Raw genomic sequence first — 25,314 nt, 5'->3', positions numbered from 1 at the left:
AGATCATTTAAGGTGAAGGTACCATACTAAAATACCATCCAACCCAGAAAATAAAAAAGAGTAATGTCACCTTGTAAATCTAAGAAATTACATCGTGACCAAGTCCATATGTGAAATTTTAGTCTATTCTATCTTCAGCTCTGTGCCGTAGACACATGGCCATGTCTCTGCATCACTCTCCTAGTTGCTAGAGCTGCAGCCTCACTTGCATGCAACGTCCCAGTGGCCATGATAGCAGCAAACTCACTGCTGATCTCCTCTTGGACTTTACTTCGAGCATCTCCGAGGGGATCTCCAGCAACAGCATCTCCTGCACCGCTAGAAGAGGAAACCGTTTTGGCCTTTATCTGTTCTGTATCAGATTTCCTTGCAGCACCCTCATCTTTTGTCTTAGTCGATTGGTACGTAGCACCATTGGCCGGTTTTGAAGCAGCAGCTGTCGCCTGATTTGAGCTAGCAAGCGCAGAAGTCCTGAACTGAGGAGCTTGGGGAACTGCACCAGCCTTCAAAGTGTTCTCTAGATTCTGTATCATTGGCACTGCACAGCAAACAGATTTAGAACATTATGCTGCAGTTATAATCTTTAAACTTTTTTCTTCCTTCAATTTGTGTCGTGTTGAGAGATTAACTCATCAATCCGACCCCACACAACTCCAGGAACCTACTAGTACAAAATATCAGAAACCTTTTCAGATGCAAGCATAGAGATTCTGAATCAATCATTAGACTTTTGGTTCCTACCATGAAACGGGACACATGTTTGGCTATGGCATGCAATGATCTCCAAAGTTACTTTTCTTAAGCCCAATCTTATGAAACAGCACCTTCATAACATAACTTATTTATGAGAATCAGCTGACTACAAAGATGCAGTGACGGTAGTCAAAGATAAGATCATATTTTTTTTACTTCCTTAGCTTAAGTTAAACCCATTCCATCATGGAAACATGCTGTCACTACTTGTGTATTCAAACAGTTAGGGAGAGAACGTGACTCAAATTTCTAATAAGGGAACAAAAAGTTAAGATGATCAGATCAACATAGATGAGTGACTTACATATAAGAGGGGCCATGGGGCTACTCATAACTTCATTCGGGAGATTCAAGATGTAATCTGGTATTGAAGCACCAACAAGGAACTCGGCAACCTCATTACTAAAATTGTTACAATTATGAGTCAGCAAACTGTAAGTTTCAGCTGTGTAGCGTGGACCAATCTTGTCCAAGTACTCCTCAAATACTTCCTCAGGCACATGTGTCACGCCAAGATCGAACGTGCGAATTGGTGTCCCATATGGAGTTGTTCCAGCTGGAGAACTTTCTATGCCACCTCCGAAATAGTATTCATGACCGTATACAACAACTCCAGTATGCCTGAAAAATCACAAAACAATTAAGCAACAAGAAACATCAAGGCATCCACATTCAACAGATGTTTTGAGATTGTAACCGTCATACCATATGGCTTCAATAGGCTTCCCCAAAAAAGCCGTAGATAGTTGTCTGGCCAAACCCTGGCTTAGGTCATAAACATTCAAAGAGACCTTGCAACCCTCCTGCATGTTTATAAAGTTGTATGCTTACAGAACCATTTCACAGCTGTCCATTTTAGTCGATAATAATTACAAATAAGACATACCTCAGCCATTTTCACCGGTCCAATTAGAAAAAAATGCTTAAGACGGGATGAAAGGCTGACCTACAAAAAAAAGAACACCAAGATCAAGCAAGGTTCAGGAGGCAGTAAAGGGCATTAATCAGTAATGCTGATAATACTCCCTCCGTCCCCAATTAAGAGTCACACTTTTCCATTTCGGTCCGTCGCCAATTAAGAGTCACACTTCATTTTTACCATAAATGGTAAGTAGGTCCTACATTCCACTAACTAACTTCACTCACATTTTATTATAAAACCAATATAAATAAGTGGGTCCCACGTTCCACTAACTTTTTCAACCAACTTTTCTTTACATTTCTTAAAACCCGTGTCCAGTCAAAGTGTGACTCTTAATCGGGGATGGAGGGAGTACTTAATAGTAACAAACAGCACCATAAACCTTATTGATTCTATAATTTTAATTTGCATGAAGGAAACAAAACTTTCAAACAAGAGAGGAATGCAAGAAGTTCATGTAGAGAACACAAGCAAAGACTGTACACAGCATGTCAATTAAGCTCTCTGGCTGACTTCAAACATTAATCTTTTATGGGCTACTCCTGTTGGGTTTTGTTTAGCGAAATAAACAAGAAAATTTGACATTCTTTCCCAGAAAAACTATCAAAACTTTCACTTTGCCAAGTTTCATTAGCCACAGTACCAATCCAAACATGCATTTCACCAACAATTTGTTGCACAATGAAAATGTAGAACAGCCACATGAAAGCAGCTTTAAAGTACACCCAATGATAGAACAGTTCTTTTTTCCCCATATAATGACATAAGTAACTGTTTCATACTATGAAATACTCCCTCTGTCCCATTAGAAATGCAATGTTTTTCTTTTTGGGTTGTCCCACTAAAAATGAAACGTTTCCTAAAATGGAAACATCACTTTCTCTACTTTTCCCTCTCTCTTACTTTACTCTCTCTTCATTAACTCACAAAACAACACTGCATAAAATCTTGTGCCGGAAACCAAATGTTTCGTATTTATTGGGACGGAGGGAGTAATAAATATCATATGCAATGATGTGGAATTGCTATAATCCATAAGACGTAGCAAAATGGAAATAAGCCAAATAATAGCAAGTCAATGAAAAAGAAACCAAGCATAAGTCTCGAAACAAATGAAATCACAAATCTAGGCAACTTAATATAGCATCATCAATAGGTCACAAAGTACAAGCACCTACAGATCCATACAAATCATGACTTGCAACGTGGAAAATGAAATCTAAGACTCAATTAGATGACAAACTCTAACATTGGACAGATCTCACAATTCACTCCCCCACATTTCAAAAACGACATCAAATCAAAACACATTTTATCAACACAAGACCTTCCTCGAGATAGCCACATAGAAAAATCAATACGAAAATATCCACATTAAATCCCTGAGACGACCGCGCAGGCTTCTCTTTTGATCAGATCTATAATCACACTAACTATCTTTATACAATGAATTACAATAAAATAGAGGAAAAGCAATACCAAAATGAAGAGAAAAAGGTGGGAGTGGTTCAATTTTCAGAGGGAAAATCCAGTCAATCAAAAGACGGCGCACAAAGTTAGATTAAACAAAGTAAAGGTAAGAATTAAGAGGCACAACACAATGTAGCATACCTGAAGAAAGATGAATGGCAATAAAACTGACACGAAACAATATTCGTAGCGTAAGTTCCACAAGCTTGGGGAAAAATTGAGGTACTTTATATACCATGGAGAAGAACGTATCAAGATTTTCCAAAGGCTTCGAGAATTTTCGCACCAATTATGATGTGACACGCAACTATTCGGTTGGCTCACTTCTATTTTGCTTACTAATTTTATTAGGCATCTCCAACGGAAAAGTATAGGAGTATTAGAGCATCTCCAATGGTCGGCTAGCGACCGGCTAGCCGATTCGCGGCGCTGGCTGATCGGCTAGCCGAACCAGTGGAGGCGGCCAGCGGGAAATCGGCGAGCGGGTCGGCGTGGGCTGGCCGATCGCTCGGCGCTGGCCGCCATTGTGGCGGCCAGCGATCGGCCAGCGCCGAATTTTGTTTGTTTGTTTGTTTGTTTTTTGTTTTTTTTAAAACCTATATAAACGCGATTTTAGTTTCATTTTCATTTGCACCACTTGTTTTAACGAGTTTTCTCTCTCTCTAACTTTCTGTACAAGAGCATCATCGAGCGATGGATCACAACAACGAGTCCAGTCCAGCGACGAGTGGATCTCAGACTCCACGGTACCTGTGGGATCTGGATGGGGCTAGATGGGCGGGCAGATGGGCTCGGGGTTTAACGTCCCTTGGGGGCAGTTGATGGGGATGATGGCCGGTGCGCCGGGGGGATGCAGGGGGGGGAACCGGGGGGGTATTGTTGGGGATAATCGCAACAGAAATAGCAAGATTAAATAAATCCACAAAAGAATCTATTTAGGTGATTATGTGGGTCGATTCAATTTCATGCTAGAACATGCAGAGACATATTATTGCGCAATTAATCACATAATTTAAATTAAATCATGATGTTGAATACTTACAATAATGATTCTCCAAAGAATCGAAGTGGCTTGCTACTTCTGCATGTGTAGATCTTGAAGCTTGATTGTGAATGCAAGACCAAAGATCTTCTAACCTATGACCCTTAACTCTATAGATCTAAATTCCTTGTGGGAGGAATCTCTTAGAAATTATAAGGAACTTGAAAGAGAAGACAAAAAAACTAAAGTGTGGAGGTTAGGGTTTTGTGTTGTGTATTTGTCTCCTCTCCTTTCATCCTTATTTATAGAGTTTATGATGGGCTAGGTTAGGGATCTATGGGGCTTGGATTGTGCCTCCCCAATTGGACCTTCTTTACTAATTAAATTATAACCCATAATTCAATATAAGGTCAATGAAATATTTCTTGTGCAACTATCGAAGAAATACTGACCGCCCATCCAATCCGTGATTACAAGCAATCTGGGTTAACCTCTTTAATATATTATTTCCCTGTGTCTAAGACTTTCTATATCCATTAATTAATTTGTAGTCTGCTATAGACTTTAAATTAATTAATATCTTTTTATTTCCAAGAGTTTGTCTAGTACGAGATGTATATCAAAATATACTTTTTCCTTTTCTATTTATTTTTGGATTAAATCCAAACCGGCCGGGTTTCCGAATAATAGAACTTCTCTCGAACACCTCTTGGTGATATAGTCAAACCACGCAGGCACACGATTCAATGTAATAATAAAACTGACACCATACTAGTTATTAATTACTACTACCCAAGATATCAGGAATATTGGGTTGCGAAAAACCCGCACCTATTGATAAGTCAAAGTAGGGTATGATTAAATAACACGTGTCCTATATTATTACAAAGATTAGGAAATATTAAATCTCCAAGACATCGTCTTACAGTAGATAGGAACAAAGACGTGTCTATACTTTAGATCCATTCAATGCTATACCACACCAGTGTCACTAGTCATTCTCAAGGTAAAGACGACTTTCGGATGGACACTGCAACCTTTCACGATAGGTAGCCAAAGCCTATCTAGGTTGTGAAAAAGTTTTACTTCTACAAGGTACCGGTTGGGCCACCTACTGTGATGACCTGTTCCACGACCCAACCTTCAATTTAGAAGACTTAGACTGATTTTACTTTCCGGCGCTTTAATTATACAAATTAATATATAATTAAATACGGTCAATACCGATTAACGTAAAATACACAGTATGAAGAAAACATTTATTATTCTCATTAAATGAAGAGTGTTTACAATATACAAGCAATTTATCAAATTCAAAATAAACTCGAAAAATGCTTTTTAGTATATATGTTCCAACAGGTATGCCTGGGGGCATGCCGTGGGGGATGCCGGGCGGGGGGCAGGGGAGCCAGGGGAGCGGCGGCAGTCAGCGCCGGGGTGGGGAGGTATGCCCCAGATGCAGTAGCAGATGCTGCAGCAGATGATGGGGATGATGTGGCAGGAAGGGATGCAACACGGTATGCATCCCGGGATGCAGGGGTCACCGGGAGGGGACACGGTATATCGTCCCTCGCTTGATTTTTTGACGGCTTCATCTCACACGTCGACCCCAGTGGAGACGCAGTTCACTGGCGATGACCTTCTGTCATTGCATGATATGTGGATCGATCTCGGGGATCCGGATACTCCCGTTCCAGCGAGGCGGGCCGCGCCGAAGAAGAAGACGAAGGGGAAGGCCAAGGCGGTCGGCGAGTCGTCGCAGCCCGTTGGTGACGACACCCCCGGCCGGAGGAAGTGGACGGAGGATGAGTACGCCGGGGTGGCCAGGGGTGGTTGGAGGTGTGCGACGATCCGCTGGTTGCGAACAACCAGCGGGTCGTCAATATGTGGGCGAAGATCAGAGCTGCCTATAGGAGGCACTGCCCGCACGGGAAGGACTTCAGCGGGGAGGAGGTCCGGAAGGGGTGGGAGCGCATCAGGGCCGCGGTCGGCCGTTTTTCGTCGTTGTACGCCAATGCCGTCCGTCAGCTCACTAGTGGGCAGAATGAGGAGGACGCCCGAAGGATAGCCGAGAGTCAGTTCCCCTTGGCGGGGAAGTATAAGGAGTTCAACTTCTGGGAGTGCTTTTTGTTGCTGAAGGACTCCGAGAAGTTCTGGGCGGGGTGCGACGCTGGGTGGCCGAAGAAGCAGAGGCTGAACTATTCCGGCGACTACAGCGGCAGCAGCGGCGGATCCCACGACCTCCCACGACCTCCCCCCGGATGCTGAGGAGTTTCCATCCCCTTCTTCAGTTGCTGGTCGCCCTCGCCCGGTTGGACAAAAGCGGGCGCAACGGGCTGCGAGGGGAGGATCCCCCCTATCGCCCCATGAGGTCCAGTCCTCCGCCCTCCCACCCGCCCCACTCGAGTACACTCTCCATTCGCGTAACCATACGCGGGATCAAATGTACAAGGTCTTCCAAGATTGGAGGACCGCCACTGACCCCACGGAGAAGATGTTTCTTCACTCGATGCTCGAGAGCATGCGGGTTGATTTGGAAATCGCGAGGGCACGGCTAGCGAGTTCCGACGTGGGCCTAGATACCACGGGTGGCGGCAGCGGCGGCGAGGACGGCGGCGACGGCGACGGCGACGAGGAGTAGAGAGTGGCGGGGCTCGTGTGTGGAAGCCCTTTTTTTTTAAAAAAAATCATGTATTTTTTTTTAAATCTTTGTACTTTTTTTGAATGAAATGAATTAATTTTCCCGTATATGTGTCGTAAATTTAATTCCGTAATTTAATCGTAATTTTAATTCCATAAATGTAGTATTTTTTGAATTATTTTTTTGCGGCTGACCTATGGCTGGCCTAAATCTGATGTGGCAGGTGTACTTTTAGTACTGTTGACGTGGCAAGGAGAGAGAATGGCTGACCTATTGCTGGCCTATTTAGCATTTGGAGATGCTCTTAAATTTGTACGAAAAACGGGCGTATTTTTTCATTTTGAACTACGACTAGTTTAACTAGCTATAGCAATATTTTAATAATTTATTTTCTTTATTTTATTTATTTGATTAATTGTTGTATTTAAATTTGTGTTGTCCATAATCGTGAAAGAAGATAGTAGAAAATATTAAACGGATTTTTATTATGTTATTTCTAGATTATAGAATACTTTTTCCGTTCATAATATTTTATCAGATGTTGATTGAGATAGATTTTAATAATTTGCTCCACTTAATTATCGTAGGATTAAACACTAATTTTGGTAATGTTTTGGCCAGATTCGGAAATTTGAGAATAGAGTTTTAAATTCTTTTTGGAAGATATTTGTAGAGCTGCTAGATTTGTTGAAAAATTAATGTTTTCCATGAAATTATGGCATTAAGTAATTCGATTATGAATGAACTTTATACTAAACAGTTAAGCAATTAAACATGTAAATCCTATTTTTGCAATTTTGCATAAATAGTTATTCATAATTTAAAAATAAAATGGAATCATACGCAACAGTACTATTTAAATAGAAAACCAAACTATAGACTAAATTATAGTCCAATTTACTTTGTTTTTAATTACATTTTAAAAGGATAATACTTCCTCCGTTCCATAATAATAAGTTAAATAAACCGAACCCAACTAGGTGCAAATGTTATAAAGAAAGTAGTATTTCTATGACTTATGAATAGTATATATATAGTACATGTGGTTGTTGATGTCCTTACGTCAAATAACCGGGGTGAAAGAGAATGGATTCGTTGGGTCGGGAACTTCGACTTCTCCTTCGAGCATTAGACAGGCTTTCTTCATGGTTGGCCTAAGAGATACATCTTCTTGAATGCACCAAAGTCCAACCATGACGAATCTTTCCAACGCTTCCCCATCGCTTAAGGCCTCCTCGTCGTTCTTCACCAATGCATCCAATCTTCTTTCCACAAAGCAATCCCAAGCCCAATCCGTTAGGATTGGATTCTCGCTGTCTCCAAACTCTAGGTCGTCCCGGATGGATTTCCTACACGATATGATCTCCAACAGCATCACTCCGAAGCTGTAAACATCAACCTTTGCCGAAACCTGCAATGGTGGACATAAGCTTATGTAAGAAGGGGGCTTAAGCCCTCTACCAATATATTATTCTTATGGAGTATTGTTTAATACTCCCCCTTCCCCAATAATAGTACTACTATCCTTTTGTAACTTTTAAAACTTTAGTCCTTCACACTTATTTAGCTTACTTTATATTTTCAGACACATTTTTTTATAGCACATTACTATTATCCACTAATACTATTTCAATTACTTTTATCTTTCTCTTTTGTACCTTACCAATATCACATTAAAACTTGTAGCATCCCAAATAGAGATCTCTATTGTAAAAACAAAACATAGAAAAAATCTTCTTACCTGTGTGTTCCTGAACCATTCAGGAGCAACGTAGCCCTTGGTGCCCCGAATACCCATCAGCGTCTTGCTCTGATCCATTGTCAAAAGCTTAGCAAGCCCGAAATCCGAAATCCTGGCGATACTGCATTCATCAAGAAGTATGTTGTGAGGCTTTATGTCGCAGTGGATGATCTGGGTGCTGCACTCCTCGTGCAAGTACGCCAGCCCCTTTGCGATCCCCACTGCGATCTGAGCCCGGAGGCTCCAGCTCGGCCGCAGATGGCTGAACAGAAAGTCCGCTAGTGTCCCATTGCTCATGTACTCGTACACGAGCAAACGATGAAGACCCTCCTCACAGAACCCGACCATGCTCACTAAATTCTTGTGGTGAGTCCGGCCGATGACGTTCACTTCTGTCTTGAACTCTTTCTCGGAATCTTGAAACATCCTGTCCAGCTTCTTCACAGAAACTATATTTTGGGAACCGAGTGGAATCTCCCCTTTGAACCCATCCGTGGCCAGCTCGAGCTCTTTGTAAGTGAAGCAGCATAGGTTTGAAGACGACGAAGGGTTGAGGGATTTGTTGTTTTTGAGGAGGAGGCAAGCAGCTGTAATAAATAAGAAATTGATGAAGGCTGAGCTGCCTAAAAGCACTGATATCACAACGTTCAGCGTTTGCCGGTGGTCTTTTCTTGATCTCGGATTGAGTGAAGAAGAAGTAATGTCCTTCTTCTTCCCCAGCTTGAGAAATGCCTTAATACCTTGGGAGTCTTTTTGGACTTACCATTGGAGAGGGGCAGCTTCTTCTTCCAGCAGCTGTTATCTCTGTGTATGGAAACACCACAGAGACAATCATCCAGACAAGCCCTTTGACACTCCTCTACACTGCACGGACTGATTTTTTGGTAGTCATTCAAAGGCCAATCGATGTCACTTATCATCTCCAAGCGGTACTCGTTGTCTTGTGGCAATGAACCATTTTCTGTTTCACTACCGCTGCAAAACTGCGGGAAGTTAGGCATACAGTCGCCATTCCGATCAAGGGGATTAACCAGGAAAAACTCTGGCGGGCATGTGCAGACGGGCCTCGCGTTTTGCATTTCGCACGCACTATTATAGCCACACGCCCCGCTGCCTGTTGAAAAAATAGGAGTAGTAATTAAAACTGAAGTTGAATTAGTTGTAATTCAGTGCATGTGCACAAGGTCTTGTTAAGTGGAGTAAAATAATATGCATGGATTTTGATACGACCATATCTCCTAAAATATTCCCCATATCTATTATTTAGTTAGTCAATGATTTTCCATATCTTTTCATATATTATTACGATCTTTATTTTCTTGTTCCCCAAGGCAGAGTAGTTTATAAATAGGAGATATTGTATTCTTCTATGACATTCAAGAAATATCAAATTATCTTATTTTCCGTTTATCATATTTTAATTTCTTTGTTTGGTTTGATCGACGGACAAAGCTCCCGCGACTACCGTTTATCCCTAAATTTGACGCCGGATTGATCGTCGGGCAACAGCTCCCGCGATGTTCAACGCGAATTATCCGAGTTAAGGAACTTCATCCTTAACAATTTGGTGCTTTCATTGAGGACAAATTTAGGCGAACGTCGCGGGAGCTGTTGCCCGACGATCAATCCGGCGTCAAGGATATACGGTAGTCGTGGGAGCTTTGCCCGTCGATCAAACCAAACAAAGAAATTAAAATATGATAAACGAAAAATAAGATAATTTGATATTTCTTGAATGTCATAGAAGAATACAATATCTCCTATTTATAAACTACTCTGACTTAGAGAACAAGAAAATAAAGATCCTAATAATATATGAAAAGATATGGGAAATCATTGACTAACTAAATAATAGATATGGGGAATATTTTAGGAGATATGCTCGTATCAGATTTCCTTGATTTCACTGATTGAGCGAGCCTATACTAACATTGTTCGAAACAAGTAGAGCTCCTATTAATAATTAAAATTATATAAAAATATACTCCCTCCATCTGGCAATAGGAGTCAATGAGTCATAGTAGAATATGAATCTCATTTATATATATTAGTTTTACAATTAAATATTGTGGGTGGAATAAGTTGGTGAAATATGAGGTTTGCTTACCATTTATGGAAAAATGAAATACTCCCTCCGTCCGCGAATAGGAGTCCCGGTCTTTTACCATAAATGGTAGTAGGGCCCCCCTTCCATTAACTCATTCTACTCACATTTCATTTAAAACTAATATATACAAGTGAGACCTCTATTCCACTAACTTTTTCTCACCCACTTTTCGTAACATTTCTTAAAACCCGTGTCACTTAGGATTGAGACTACTAATGGCGGATGGAGGGAGTAAGACCCTTATTGTGTGACAAACCGAAATAACAAAATAAGACTCTTATTGTAGGACAGAGGGAGTACTAATTTTCAGCAAAATGTAGTAAACATAGCCATGCCAATGTAATTACTCCCTCCGCCCGCCATTAAATGTCTCATTTTTCCTTTATCTGCCAATAAATGTCTCATTTCACTTTTACTATATTTGGTAAGTGGACTCTACATTCCACTAACTCATTCCACTAATATTTTATTATAAAACTAATATATAAAAGTAGATCACACAATTCACTAACTTTTCTACCCACTTTACTACGTAAAATCAAACAACTTCTTAAAACCTGCACCAGTCAAATATGAGACATTTAATTACAGACGATATTTGCATTTGCTGGTATGTACCGATCATGTACCAGATTCACGGGATGAGATCCCCTGCTAGGCAAAATATTGCAACAAATATTGCATTTTGATCTACACAGCATCCCCTGCTGCAACAAATATTGCAACAAATATTTGCAGTTGGGAACGACCTAGATTCACAAGCATGTAGATACTAAATGATATCGATCATATCCATGTCAATATTCACCTGTCAATCCGAGGATGCTGACGCAGATGTCATCTGGCCACGACTTTGCAACTTGCCAACCCGGGTTGTTCGGGATGATAATACTGTGTGAAAACTCCGTCCCAATCTAGAGTCGCCCGATAGTAATTATCGGAAGACGGTGGAATCGAACTAGGGCTAATAACTTGTACCTGCCCGTTCCTCTGGACGACATAAATCACAGCTTCGCTGCTGAACACAACACGGATGGCAGCCTCAGAAGCGTTGGGAGAAGAATACACGTCATAGCTACTATAGTACTTAACGTCATACTCCGAATTCGAGGGCACGCTCATGGTGTAGAAGAAGAAATCTCCTTCATGGTTGACAGTGGCGTAGAGTCTCCCCGTGGAAAAATTAGCCTCAGTTTTCCGGGAAACGACGAACTCAATAGTCTGAGTGGGTAATATTGTGTCGGTTGGATGCCTGAAACTCTCCCATATGATAGAGGAATTTCTCCGCCGAAGAGCCAAGTTTCCGGTATCATTGAAGGTGGCATGATCGACTTGACCGCCGATGCTGGTGTTGTAGAGAAGGCAGCCTCAAGGCGCAGCGTTGAGCCACGCGGCACCGGGTAGCTGCTTCTTTCGAACCAGGCGATGGTTTTGTTGGGGATCTTGTCGAACCAGATGGAGAGTATGTATAGATTATCGTTGCCTTGAAGCAGTTGGAAGCCGAGAGCGAAGTCTCCGGCAGGGGAGGAGCGCCATGGATCGGAGTTTGAGGCTGTAGTCAAACTGGTTCCCACAGGCAATGACGGACCCAGAAAATATAGCTCGTGGGGTCGGATATAATACACAATTAATAATAATAATAATAATAATAATAATTATTATTATTAAATAATTGTTTTAAAAACATAATTTAATTAATAAAAAATATAACAAATAATTATTTAAAAAATATTTCAAATCATATATATATATAGTCAGTCATATGTTCTGTTATGAATGATATTTTCATAGGAATATCTATATTCAACAAAATCTACTCAAATATTTCTTTCATTTATAACAGTAGTAATTAAATGTTTCCCTCTCTATATGTACTAAGATATTATTAAATATACACCTCCCATCATATTTTTGCAGCTTATGTAAAAAAAAATTAAGAAAATATTATAAAAATAATAATCACTTGGTAATTGATAACTAATTTTAAAAACTTAATAAATGAAATAAAAATAGAATGAAATTATGGTTAATAACATATACTATATGATAATGGATTTATGGTGATAACCTAAGTAATTCAACCAATTAAGCCATCAATATGTATGTTAAAAGAAACCGACTGATTTTATATTTTAATAGGCCATGATGCCCTCTCATCTAATTTTATTACTATTAAATAAATTAAGAAGTGGGGAATTGTTTAATCTATTTAGAGTATATCAATTTTACTCCTATTTTTTACAGTTTCTCTCCTCCATCCCCAATATCTCCTTATTAATCCAACTGATTCGTCCTCTCGTTACTCCGATGAAGGCCAAACCATGGGGTGGAGATCTACTGTGTGGGGTCGGAGATGCTGTTGCGTTTGGTCGGAGGTCAAAAAAATGAAGTTTCTCGGCAGCCTCATCGGACGGCGATGGGGTCGGTCGACCCCACCCGACCCCACCTACGTCCGTCGTTGCCCACAGCCACAGGTATATTTTGAGAAGAAATCAAACGTGTGAGCACAATAAGTACTGTAGAGAGTAGGATAGTACATGAAGGGAAATGCGCCATTGCAGCTCGAGGAAGATGGGAAATGGGAAGTGATATATGCTATCATTAACTGAGAGTTAGTAGGGGAGATAATGGGAAGACTTTTGACTTTCCACAACCTCCATTGCTTAATCAGTGGTGGAGGGAATATAGAACAGTGTATCCCATAAATATTGCTCCCTACCATACTCAAACCATTACTCCCTCCGTCCTGGATAATTCGGGTCACTTTGACCGGACACGGGTTTTAAGAATTGTAATGAAAAGGGGATTGAAAAAGTTAGTGGAATGTGAGTCCTACCTTTATATATTAGTTTTATAATAAAATGTGAGTAGTAATGAGTTGGTGGAATATGTGGTCCAATACCAAAAATGGTAAAAGTGAAGTGAGACAAATTATGTGGGACGGACCGAAATGAAAAACTAAGACGAATTATCTGGGACGGAGGGAGTATATTATTTCCACGGTTTTAAGGAAGACGGCCCTTTTTTTTTGGATGACATGAGAATTTATACAGTTTTATTTTGTATGTGAAGTGGAGAGAGTAAAATAAGACAGAATAAAGTAGAGATGAATGTGTTTTCATTTTTTATAATAGATCATCTTAGTTATGAGAAATTCAAAAAGAAAGTAGATTATTTTTAGTGAGACGGAGGGAGTACAAAAATGTCTCTTGCATTAGAGTTGTCAACTATGCTAGAGACCGGCTCCGCCCAGGCCCAGCCAAGGCTCGGGCCCATTAGAAACATGTAAAGAATACCTTTTCCGTTCATAATATTTTATCATATGTTGATTGATATAGATTTTCATAATTTGCTCGACTTAATTAACGTAGGGTATATGAGTGAAATAAATAGTCTACTTTGATTATTGAAAGGTTACTATGAATAGATGTATTAAAAGTAAGTTGTGGATAGTACCGTATTTTATAGTTTATACTCCCCCGATCCTATAAGAATATGTACTTTTGGTTGTGCACAAGTTTTAATGTATAACTGATAAAGTAAGAGATACATAGAAATAAAAAGTAATTAAAGTATTGTCAGTGGAGAATAGAAGTACCACGTCAATAGAGAGAAAAAAAATATTTACAATTAAAAAATGCATATTCTTGTGACACAGACTAAGACTAAAAAAAGAAAGAGTATATATTCTTACGTGACGAGGAAGGAATTATTATGAATATGGATTCATGATTACATGGTTAGACACCAATTTTGATAATGTTTTCGTCAGATATGTTTTATAGTGAGTTGGCCGAATTCGGAAAATGCATAGTTCGTAGAATTTTAAAATTTTGAAGATTTTTGTAAAGCTGCTAGATTTGTTGACTAATTAATGTTTTCCAAAATAATTTATTTATGAATGACCTTTATGCTAAAAGTTAAGGAATTAAAACATGTAAATCCTATTTTTGCAATTGTATAAAAACTTATTCATAACTAAAAAATAAAATGGAATCATACGCAACTATTTAAATAAGAAACCAAACTAGTCTAAATTATCCAACTTTGCTTGGTTTTAGATTTACGTTCATTTTCTAAAATTATACTAGTAGGTGGTGTTCGATTTCTAAGATAAAATAATACTAAGATATGATCTAAGATTGAGTTGTAAGATTATTTTAGTCATAGGAGTTAGCTATTACTAGTTATCCCATGATTATCCATCTAGGATTGAGTTGTGGGGTTGAATCTCATGAACTAAACACACTACAAATTTAATTCCGGATACAATCTTGCAAACCGAACACTCCGGTAGTGTATCAAATCAATCCATTAGATTATACATGTAAACAAAACAAACACCGATGTGCGTGGTTAAGGATATGGTGAATATATATACTTAAGTTTGGAATCCAACTTGGTGCAACTCTAAGAAAGAAAGTACTTGAGACTTATGAATACTATAGTACGTGTGGTTGTTGATGCCCTTACGTCAAACAACCGAGGAGAAAGCGGATGGATTCGCTGGCTCTGGAACTTGGATGACTCCTTCAAGCATAAGACAGGCTTTCTTCATGGTTGGCCTAAGAGATACATCTTCTTGAATGCACCAAAGTCCAACCATGACAAATCTTTCCAACGCTTCCCCATCGCTTAAGGCCTCCTCATCATTCTTCACCAATGCATCCAATTTTCTATCCGCATAGCAGTCCCAAGCCCAATCCGTAAGGATTGGATTTTCGCCGTCTCCAAACTCTAGGTCGTCCCGGATGACTCTCCTGCACGATATGATCTCTAGTAGAACCACTCCGAAGCTGTAGACATCAACCTTCACCGATATCTACAACAATGGACCTAATTAATTAGCTTAAGGAAGAAGGGTTTAAGTCTCCACCAAAAAATTCTTACTATTATAGTATTCCACTGTCCTCGAAAAACAGTCTCATTTTGCCATTTTAGTATGCCTCACAAAATTAGTCCACTTTCTACTTTTCGACATTGTTTCATCACATATTAGTACTATATATAAAACGAGTCACACTATCCACTAATGCTGTTTAAATTACTTCAATCTTTCCCTTTCATACTTAATACTCCTACATTACCAATATCACATTATTCCCAAAAGTCACTATTATTAAAAACAAATCATACTAGAAAAATTGTTCTTACTTGTGTGTTCCTGAACCATTCAGGAGCAACGTAGCCCTTGGTGCCCCGAATACCCGTCAACGTCTTGCTCTGATCCATCGTCAAAAGCTTAGCCAACCCGAAATCTGAAATCCTAGCAATGTTGCATTCGTCAAGAAGTATGTTGTGAGGCTTTATATCGCAGTGGATGATTTGGGTGCTGCACTCCTCGTGCAAGTACGCCAGCCCCTTTGCGATCCCCACTGCGATCTTAGTCCTCAAAATCCAGCTCGGCCGCAGATGGCCAAATAGAAAGCCTGCTAATGTCCCATTGCTCATGTACTCGTAAACGAGCAAACGGTGAGGCCCCTCCTCGCAGAACCCGACCAGGCTCACCAGATTCTTGTGGTGAGTCCGGCCGATGACGTTCACTTCCGTCTTGAACTCTTTCTCGGAATCTTGAAACATTCTGTCCAGCTTCTTCACTGCAACTATGTTTTGGGAACCGATTGGAATCTCCCCTCTGTAGACGATTCCGAAAGAGCCCCTTCCTAGCTCTTCTTTGAACCCATCTGTGGCCCGCTCGAGCTCTTTGTAAGTGAAGCAGCGTAAGTTAGAAGAAGACGAAGGGTCTCGGACAGGATTGAGGGGTTTTTTGTTTTTGAGGAGGAAGAGGAGGAGACACGTTGCTGTAATAAATAAGAAATTGATGAAGGCTGAGCTGCCTAAAAGCACTGATATCACAACGTTCAGCGTTTGCCGATCTCTTCTTAGTCTCGGATTGAGTGAAGGAGTATTATCCTTATTCTTCCCCAGCTTGAGAAACACCTTGGAGCTGCGATCGCTGTCGACTCTGCCGTTGGAGAGCGGCAGCCTCTTCTTCCAGCAGCTGCTGTTACTTCTGTATACGGCAACACCACAGAAGCAATCATTCAGGCAAGAGTTTCGGCACTGCTCTTCACTGCACGGTTGGATTAGTTGGTAGTCATTCTTAGGCCAACCTGCGTCACTTATGATCTCTAAGGTGTACTCATTGTCTCGTGGCAACGTGCCATTTACACCACTGCTGCAAATGTGCGGGAAGTCGGGCTTACAGTCGCCATTGCGATCGAGGGCATCGGCTAGTGAATACCCTGGCGGGCATGTGCAGACGGGCCTTCGGTTTTCGATCCTGCACACGCTGTTATAGCCACAAGCCCCGCTTCCTGTTGAAAATATATAGTACGAATTAGATTAAGATATTGAGCTTTGTATAATTACTTATGATTAAAAGTTTAGTTCATTAATTCGGATAATATGTGAGTCTATGTTACAAATTCAACGTCCCACATTGGTTGTTAGAGCAATTGGTGTGGGTTTATATAAACTAAATGAGCTATTTACACTAACATGCCACTAAAAACGAATCAACCAACAAGTGGTTCCTAATATAGATCACATTCATGTCTATTTATATTTTAGATTAGAAGACAAACACCTCTATCTCCGTCGATGTTAAAGCAGATGTTATTGGGCCACGACCCCACAACTTGCCAACCCGGGCTGTTCCCGAAGCTCTTGGGATGATAGTACTGAGCGAAAACTCCGTCCCAATCGAGAGTCGCCCGGTAGTAATTACCGGAAGAAGATGGAATCGACCTAGGACTAATAACCTGTTCCCGCCCATTCCTCTTCACGACAGAAATCAAAGCTTCACTGCTGAACACAACACGGATCCCAGCCTCAGAAGCATTAAGAGAAGAAGTGGAGCTACTGTAGTACTCATCATCGTAGCCCGAGTTCGAGGGCACGCTCTTGGTGTTGAAGACGAAATTCCCACCACCGTTGACAGCGGCGTAGAATCTCCCCATGGAAAAGTTAGCCTCACTTTTCCGGGAAACGAGCGTGTCGCCGAGCTCAATCGTCTGAGTTGGTAATATTGTATCGGTTGGATGCTTGAAACTCTCCCAAAGGATAGACGAATCGTTCCGGCGCAGAGCCAAGTTTCCGGTGTCGTTGAAGGTGGCATGATCAACTTGACCGGTGGCGTTACTATTGTAGAGAAGGCGGCCCTGGGGATCATTGAGGACGAGGCCGCCCGCGGCGTCGAGGCGCAGCGTTGAGCCACGCGGCACCGGGTAGCTGCTTCTTTCAAACCAGAATATGGTTTTGTCGGGGATTTTGTCGAACCAGATGGAGAGTATGTATAGACTATCGTTGCCCTGAAGCTGTTGGAAGCCGAGAGCGAAGTCTCCGGCAGGGGAGGAGCGCCATGGATCGGAGTTTGAGGCTGCAGTCAAACTGGTTCCCACAGGTATGTTTTGAGAACAAATTAAATGTGGGAACACAAGTAGCAGTAGAAAGATAGAAGAAGAGAAAGGCGCCATTGCAGCTATAGGACGATGGTGTATGATTGCTTCATACTGAGTTATCCGGATACGATGGCTAGTATAAGTAAGATATACAATAAAGAAAATAAATGCAGTACTAATATACACTAGTAGGGAGTACGACACCTTTTCTTAGGTAAAAATTAAAATGGTACACCTTTTCGAGTGGGGTCCATATTTCAATAACTTTCTTCCATCCACTTTTCTTAACATTTTTTAAAATCTGTGTCGAATGAAAATGAGACTCCTATTCACGGACGGAGGGAGTATAATTGAACAGAGAGCTAAACGATTAAAGTGAAAAAAAAAGTTAAATTTGTTGATATTACTCCCTCCGTCCATGAAATTTTGTCACATTTTTTCATTTCCGTCTGTCCTACTAAATTTGTCACATTTCACTTTTTACAATTTTTGGTAGTGGACCCCACATTACACTAACTTATTTTCACTCACATTTTATTATAAAATTATTATTTTAAAAGTAAGACACACAACCTACCAACTTTTTCAGCCCACTTTCCATTACATTTCTTAAAACAAAAATTTAGGGTAGGAGGAGTATTATTTTCTGACTCAACTAAAATGAGATGACAAAAAAAAAACAAAATTAACTATAGTGAGACAAAAGGAGTAATACTTTTCTTTAAGGTGGTGTTCGATTTCCTAGATAAAGTAATACCAAGATATTATCTCATGATTATCAATCTAGGATTGAGTTGTGGTATTGAATTATATGAACCAAACACACTATATATTTAAACCTGGGATACAACCGAACACCCCTAAGTATATATGATTAGTATAACAAATATTATAATAATGAGGTGCAAAAATAAATGTCAGGACTCAATATCCGAATGACATAACAAGATAACCCCAAATATTTGAAATCAATTGCAAATCTAAGCGGAGTCATGGGACGACCGACTCCACTGAACTCATAATGGGTGAAAAACTCCATTATAGTTGGAGTTCACGTATGTTCTTCCACTATTCGTTTCCAGTGAAGGCTGCCGCATTGCCTTGTCTTCTGACGCCGAGGATGATCATTTTCGGTATATCCGACGTAATGAGTTCCGCTATCTAGTTACTGTTCAGAATCCTTTGTAATTGAAGAATTATCGAAAGAGTTGGAAACACATTCTACATCGAATTTGATGTTCCATCCATCTCAAGCTATTTGATCTGTATTCCATTTCGGTTCCTTCTAAGCTACTTGCACCATTTTCATTTTACAAAAACTTTATTCTCTTCCATATTTTACCCTTTCTTTCTTTTTGTTACTTTATTTCTTCTCCAATTATTTTTTAAATATCAATTTATTAAATCTCGTGCATAAAAAATGTATTCCTTTCATCTCCAAAGAGTATGAACAATGGGTTTAACACGGGTTTTAATAAATAGAGGAAAAAATAAGAAAATGAGAGAAAGGGTAGTGAAAAATGAAAATAATGTTAGTGAAAAGTGAAGTCTATAATGGTATAAGTTGTTAAAAGGTAATGGTATAAATTATAAATAAAATGACGTGTAAGAATAATATGTTGGTAATTTTTCAAAATTAGAAAGTTTATAAAATGAAAGTGAGGGAGTATTAGGTTCACTTGGTGCTAGAGGGAATACAAATAATTTCACTTAACGGGAAGGCCAAAGGATGGAATGAACGTCACACGGTTGACCTATGGGTCTTGGTCTTTCTATATCTAAAAAGTGTCAAGACCTCGACCGTTGACCAAGTCACCCTTTGTAGTTTTGGTGAAACTTCAAAATCATAGATTGAAATAAAAGAAAGAATTCTCAATAATAAGTTAAACTAAAGTTAAACTAAAGTGTCTAAGTAAACAGTATTGCATACGTAAATTTCCACTTTCTTTTCATTTTTCCTTGTATTTCTTTATTTCTTTATTTCTTTTCCATTTTACATGTTATTTTCAAATTAACACGTTCGGTTTTCATTTACTCCATTATTCTAGAGTATAATCGCTGCTAGAATCATAAAGTTTTATCAAATTCAAATAGGTATGGAAGATGCAGGTTGATGTGGAAATGGTTTTATAATTATTCTAGCAAATAACTGCCGTTAAAATTATAAAGTTTTATCAAATTCGAGCTCATTTCTGAATTTTTAAATTAATTTTTGAATTATAACTTTTAATATTTACAAAAAAACCTTATAAGACTATGTTTATCGGTGTGGTGTGGCTGACCGCCACATCTCCTCAATTCAAAAAAAAAAAGAAAAATTGAAAGTGGAGGCCAACCTCCAACGTCATGGTTTTTTCTCATTTTAGTTTCATCATTTAATGAGATTGTGCCAAATGATATAATCTTATTGGTTAATATATTTTTTCTAAAAACACTATGTATCTTTTATATATTATATAAAAATTATACCAAAATTCATAATTTTTCACCCCCTATAAAAAGAGACCACATTTGCTATAGTTTGGCATATAACAAAATATCATCTTTTTTCCTCTTATAATCCTTCTTTTTAGAAACAATTTCATATCTTTCATAATTTTTAGTTTCATATTTTAATTATTGTAATTTATATTTTCTATTTGTTTATTTTTATAATTTTTAGTTTCTCATTAGTTGTGTTTTTTTTTTATAAATTTTACTATGCAATAATAAATATTTCATGTAATAATAATATTATTAAAAAATAATAGTATAAAAATAAATATATAATGTTATGGTTAGATGGTCATTGATAATCATTAAAAAAATGTATGGTTGAGTTGGATAAATATTGATAATATGGAAGATGATGTGAATGAGATAAAAATTAATTAATTATTTAAAAAGTGGATGGTTGAATTTGGTTGGATGGATGGTGATAAAAATGATCTAAAGAATCAATTATTGGAGTGCAAAATCAGAATGATATCGCCACATCATCCCAATTCTAATTCCACACTATATTTCAATTTTGATTTTATTGGCTACTTGCGAAAAGCTCCGAATTTGTTATTTAGATTTTGTGGGGGTACGAAACCATGCCACATATGTCCATTTTAGTCGATCGTAATTAAAAATGCTGTTAAAGCAATAACATAAGACAAACCTAAGCCATTTTCACAGTCCCATTAGAAAAATAAAATAAAAAAAATACTTAGATGAAAAAAGTGGGAAGCATGATTTTAATTTTGGGGCCCAAAATAATGTTAAATTCTTTTGAGTCAATGTCTACGACACAAAAACAACTCGAGCATGATTAATAGAGAGATGCTCACCGGAGATGAATAATGAGATAAATAATTAGAGGATGATTAGAAACTAGTGATACAATGACAATTACGACATCGAATTAAAGAATATATTTTTTTTATAACAAAGAGTATATCATTTTATTTGATTTTGTTAATATTTTATACTAGTACTTTTTTATGAGATTAAGAAATGTTTTCAACTTTAGATTTTTAATAGTAAAGATCATATATCATTAAAATTGATTTTAAATAATATTATATGGAATATTTACAAATTTACTAGAAAAAATAAACAGAGGAGATATAGAAAAATATTGGAACATGAATGAATATTAGAGAAAATAGGAGGCATAGAGTACTAGTATAAAATTACAGGAAAAAATAAACAAAGGAAATAGTATAATAAAATATTGGAACATGAAGGAATTCAAAAGTAAATGAAAGAAAAAAAAAAAAAAAAAAATACTCGTATTAAAGTGAGAAGGCGAGAAGGGGATTCAAACTTGTGATCAATGGTTCCGGAGTCACATATATTGATATGTTAATGTTGCGTACATATATAGGTAAACTTGAAAAATTCAAATAAACAATACTATAAAATAATCTGCTGTGCTATTTAGCACAACAACCTCTGCTATTACACATATGATAATAAAAAATTCAAATAAACAATATAAAATAAATTAAATATTTATATATTATTTTAATGATGTATTAGGTACAACAAGAGCTGCTGTGCTAAATAGCACAGTAGAAGATCCCATCCCGCCAAGATCAAGCAAGGTTCAGGGGCAGTCTAGGAAATCAATCCGCAATGCTAAAAAATAATAGTAACAAACCAACAGCATATATAGACCATAAATCAAACTTGCGTAAAGTAAAGAGTGAACCACATAAATGGTATCTGATCTTTCACTTTCGCACATAAATGATACATGATCTTTATTTTATATCGTTTTTGGTACATATAAATCACATTTTTAGTACCTCATGCAATTTTCACCCAAAATACCCTCTAAACAAATTCATCTTTCCATTTGTCCTAAAGAATATTTTGGGCATTCACAAAACTAGCACCAAAAGTGATATTATAATATCTTCTCTCATTTTCCTCACTCTTTATACAATTATTATTAATTAATATTAATAATATTATTTTGATGTTATAAATTACTACCTCCGTCCATCAAAATTTGTCCACTTTTATCCGACACGGATTTTAAGAAATGTAATGGAAAGTTAGTTGAAAAAGTTAGTGGATTGTGGGTCCTACTTTTATATATTAGTTTTGTAATAAAATGTGAGTAATAATGAGTTAGTGGAAGATGTGGTCCACTATAAAAAATGATAAAAGTGAAATGAGACAAATTTTGGAGGACGGACGGAAATGGAAAAATGAGACAAATTTTGGTGGACTGAGGTAGTAATAATTAATTTATTTTTTAATATCATTTAAATATACTTAATCATAATTATAGTTATAATTATATTTAATTATTATAATAATATTATTGCTATAATAGTAAAAATTAGTAGTAATTAATAAATTATTATTATTATTTTATATTAAATTAATAACTAATCAATATAGTCTTAAATAAAATTTAAAATTGTGAATTGTATTCATAATGATAAATAGTTGAATGTTTTTAGTTAGGCGTTTTCAACCCAATAATGAGTATAAATTATTTAGTTAAAAATATTCAATTGATTTAATTACTTTAAATAATTAATTTAGTTAGATGTTTTGTTATTGATTTATATTATGAATGCAATTAGATGTATGTATAAAACACTGAAAATAAAGAAGAGAAAAGAAAAAAGAGGAAACATAAACTAAGGAGAAAAAAGAAAGAATAAAAGAAGATTAAATATTAAAATAAAGAAAAAATTAAAGAAAAAAGAAAGAAGAATAAACGAGAAAAAAGAAAGAATAAAAGAAGATTAAATATTAAAATAAAGAAAAAAATAAAGAAAAAAGAAAGAAGAATAAACTAAAGAAGAAAAAAGAAATAAGAAATGAAGAAAAAAAATTACATATTTGGTTCTATTTAGTTGAAATTTCCAAAAATATTATCAATAACAAAAAAATCACATGTTTGGTATCTATGGTTATTTTAGGCATGAGGTACCAAAAGTGATACTTATAAAATAAAAATTATGTACCATTTATGTGCGGAAATGAAAGATCAAATACTATTTATCCAGTTTACTCTAAACGAAAAACAACTTTCAAACAAGAGAGGAATGCATGAATATGAAGTTGATGTAGAGAGCACAGGCAAAGACTTGGACACATCATGTCAATTAAGCTCACTGGCTAACTTCACACAGTAATTCTCAAGCCACCCTGTTGCAAAAATTACAACTCATTTCCCCACATTGCTAAAATTACACATTATATCAACATAAGACCTTCCTCGTGATAGCCAGTATAGAAAAATCAATGTTAACAAAATCCGCATATATCCGAGAAAAAATTCAGTGGTCTCGGAATACCACGGTGGAAAGCATATGTGGTATACCCTACCAATAATATGTTGACAAATAGACATGTATATTGGTCTCACCTCCAACTAGATTGACACATAGATACACACAATTATGGAAATTTCTCATGTACATATATAGATAATATAGCTCTATATACATACATATATGCACATTAATTACCACCCAATTAGTTAACGGCAAAAATTTGATTTGATATGAAAATTTCGAGAAGCCAATATATACTCGTAACTACGAGAAAATCTTTTGCGTCATTTAAAATAGCCGCCATTTCTACCATTGTGGAGAACAAAATTACACTCCAAATCATATAAGCACCAATAACACGTAACTTGATTAAATACATTGTACACAATATTTAATAGAATAATTTTTTGTTAATTCTTTTAACAAGTATTGCACAAATAATTAATTATCTATATGAATAATAATATTGTATACTTCTTATTTTATTTTTCTGTAGCACGTTAAATATGAATGGTAATATAGTATAATTCTTATTTTATTTTTCTATAGCACGTTAACTTAATAATGGTTGTATTTTATGTTAAAATATAAAGCAAGGAGTACTTAATAATAATGACATGATCCAAATAATATTTTTATTATATTAAAAATTTGTCAATACACCATAAAAACTGTAACAGCCCACCCTCCTAGGGTACAATAAATGCGGCGGCTGCTACCCAAAAACCGACTCCAAACAATCAATACATAGGCTAGGGTTTCATTCAAAGAGTACTGACTAAAGAAATGAAGGAATATCAGAGCATTTAATGCAACAACTTAACCTAGACACTTAAATAGGTAAACAAAATGGAGTTTTATAAATGACGATCAAAACTTAAGAGAATGGCATAGGTTTCAAGATAACGTCACGAGAAAAGTATAAGGCCTCAAAACGAAGAAGAGTGCCAATCAACCAAATCAATATCAGAGTATTTGAACTTAGCGGAAAACGACCAAGAGAAAAAGCATAGCTATGTATGGAGACACAACTACACTTAGAGTTCAACATATCCATTAATTAATTGAGCTGCTCAACACCCACCACCGCTCGTCATCATTCAACCTGCACATAGGAAAAAGACATGTAGGGCTGAGTATTTTGAAATATTCAGTGAGCTCGTTGCCAAAACATTTTATTCAAAAGTTATGCCACCCTTACCAAGTGAACTCGAATTTTAAGCAGTTAAGAGAAATATCACGAGTATCACAAAATATTTTCATAGACTGGCCAGTCAAAATAACTCCCCATTTTCTCATCAAATTCCACAATCACATATCACAATCTTTCCATGGTGCGACGAAAGCGTGGCCACGCTTTTCGCCCACGAGACCGGCCGACTAGCTAGGACGGCTCCCGATCCCCTCGTGTACACAGCCTGGTAGGGTTTGCAGCCCATACTCAGACCCGATTTCGTATATCATATCCATAGCCCTATAGCCCAATGGAGCGAACTCACAAACTAGGCATCAGGCACACAATCTCAC

At 37.4% G+C, this 25,314-nt stretch overlaps 4 protein-coding genes across 6 annotated transcripts; all 4 read right to left on the bottom strand.

Annotated features, from left to right (window-relative positions):
- Positions 1-6: 6 nt before the first annotated feature.
- LOC125223135 (uncharacterized) lies at positions 7-3,357 on the bottom strand. 3 transcript variants are annotated; one of them, XM_089062771.1, is made up of 5 exons: positions 3,287-3,357; positions 1,640-1,699; positions 1,459-1,556; positions 1,058-1,374; positions 7-538 (listed from the first exon to the last, which is right to left on the bottom strand). In XM_089062771.1, exons 2-5 carry the CDS (start codon positions 1,646-1,648, stop codon positions 135-137), a joined length of 828 nt encoding a protein of 275 aa, XP_088918897.1. In that variant the 5' UTR covers positions 1,649-1,699; positions 3,287-3,357; the 3' UTR covers positions 7-134. The 3 variants fall into 3 exon arrangements, with proteins under 3 accessions (XP_088918897.1, XP_088918898.1, XP_088918899.1); XM_089062772.1 differs by lacking the exon at positions 3,287-3,357 and adding an exon at positions 3,155-3,271; XM_089062773.1 differs by lacking the exon at positions 3,287-3,357 and adding an exon at positions 3,003-3,141.
- Positions 3,358-7,691: 4,334 nt separating this feature from the next.
- On the bottom strand, positions 7,692-9,220 carry LOC125220889 (G-type lectin S-receptor-like serine/threonine-protein kinase LECRK3). The gene is made up of 2 exons (XM_048123021.2): positions 8,510-9,220; positions 7,692-8,179 (listed from the first exon to the last, which is right to left on the bottom strand). Exons 1-2 carry the CDS (start codon positions 8,933-8,935, stop codon positions 7,832-7,834), a joined length of 774 nt encoding a protein of 257 aa, XP_047978978.2. The 5' UTR covers positions 8,936-9,220; the 3' UTR covers positions 7,692-7,831.
- On the bottom strand, positions 9,157-12,152 carry LOC148933621 (G-type lectin S-receptor-like serine/threonine-protein kinase RLK1). The gene is made up of 4 exons (XM_089060779.1): positions 12,100-12,152; positions 11,595-11,961; positions 11,206-11,365; positions 9,157-9,623 (listed from the first exon to the last, which is right to left on the bottom strand). The coding sequence occupies exons 1-4, from the start codon at positions 12,150-12,152 to the stop codon at positions 9,157-9,159; spliced, it is 1,047 nt and encodes a 348-aa protein (XP_088916905.1).
- Positions 12,153-14,910: 2,758 nt separating this feature from the next.
- On the bottom strand, positions 14,911-18,139 carry LOC125220890 (G-type lectin S-receptor-like serine/threonine-protein kinase LECRK3). Its single transcript, XM_048123023.2, has 3 exons — positions 17,206-18,139; positions 15,771-16,933; positions 14,911-15,438 (listed from the first exon to the last, which is right to left on the bottom strand). The coding sequence occupies exons 1-3, from the start codon at positions 18,092-18,094 to the stop codon at positions 15,091-15,093; spliced, it is 2,400 nt and encodes a 799-aa protein (XP_047978980.1). The 5' UTR covers positions 18,095-18,139; the 3' UTR covers positions 14,911-15,090.
- Between the last annotated feature and the right edge of the window lie 7,175 nt (positions 18,140-25,314).

Source organism: Salvia hispanica, chromosome 1, assembly GCF_029641045.1.
Source record: "Salvia hispanica isolate PSC_SH4W2 chromosome 1, Shi_PSC_v1, whole genome shotgun sequence".
Taxonomy (NCBI): Eukaryota; Viridiplantae; Streptophyta; class Magnoliopsida; order Lamiales; family Lamiaceae; genus Salvia; species Salvia hispanica.
The sequence above is the reverse complement of the archived record's forward strand: the minus strand, read 5'-3'. Positions and strand labels throughout refer to the sequence as shown.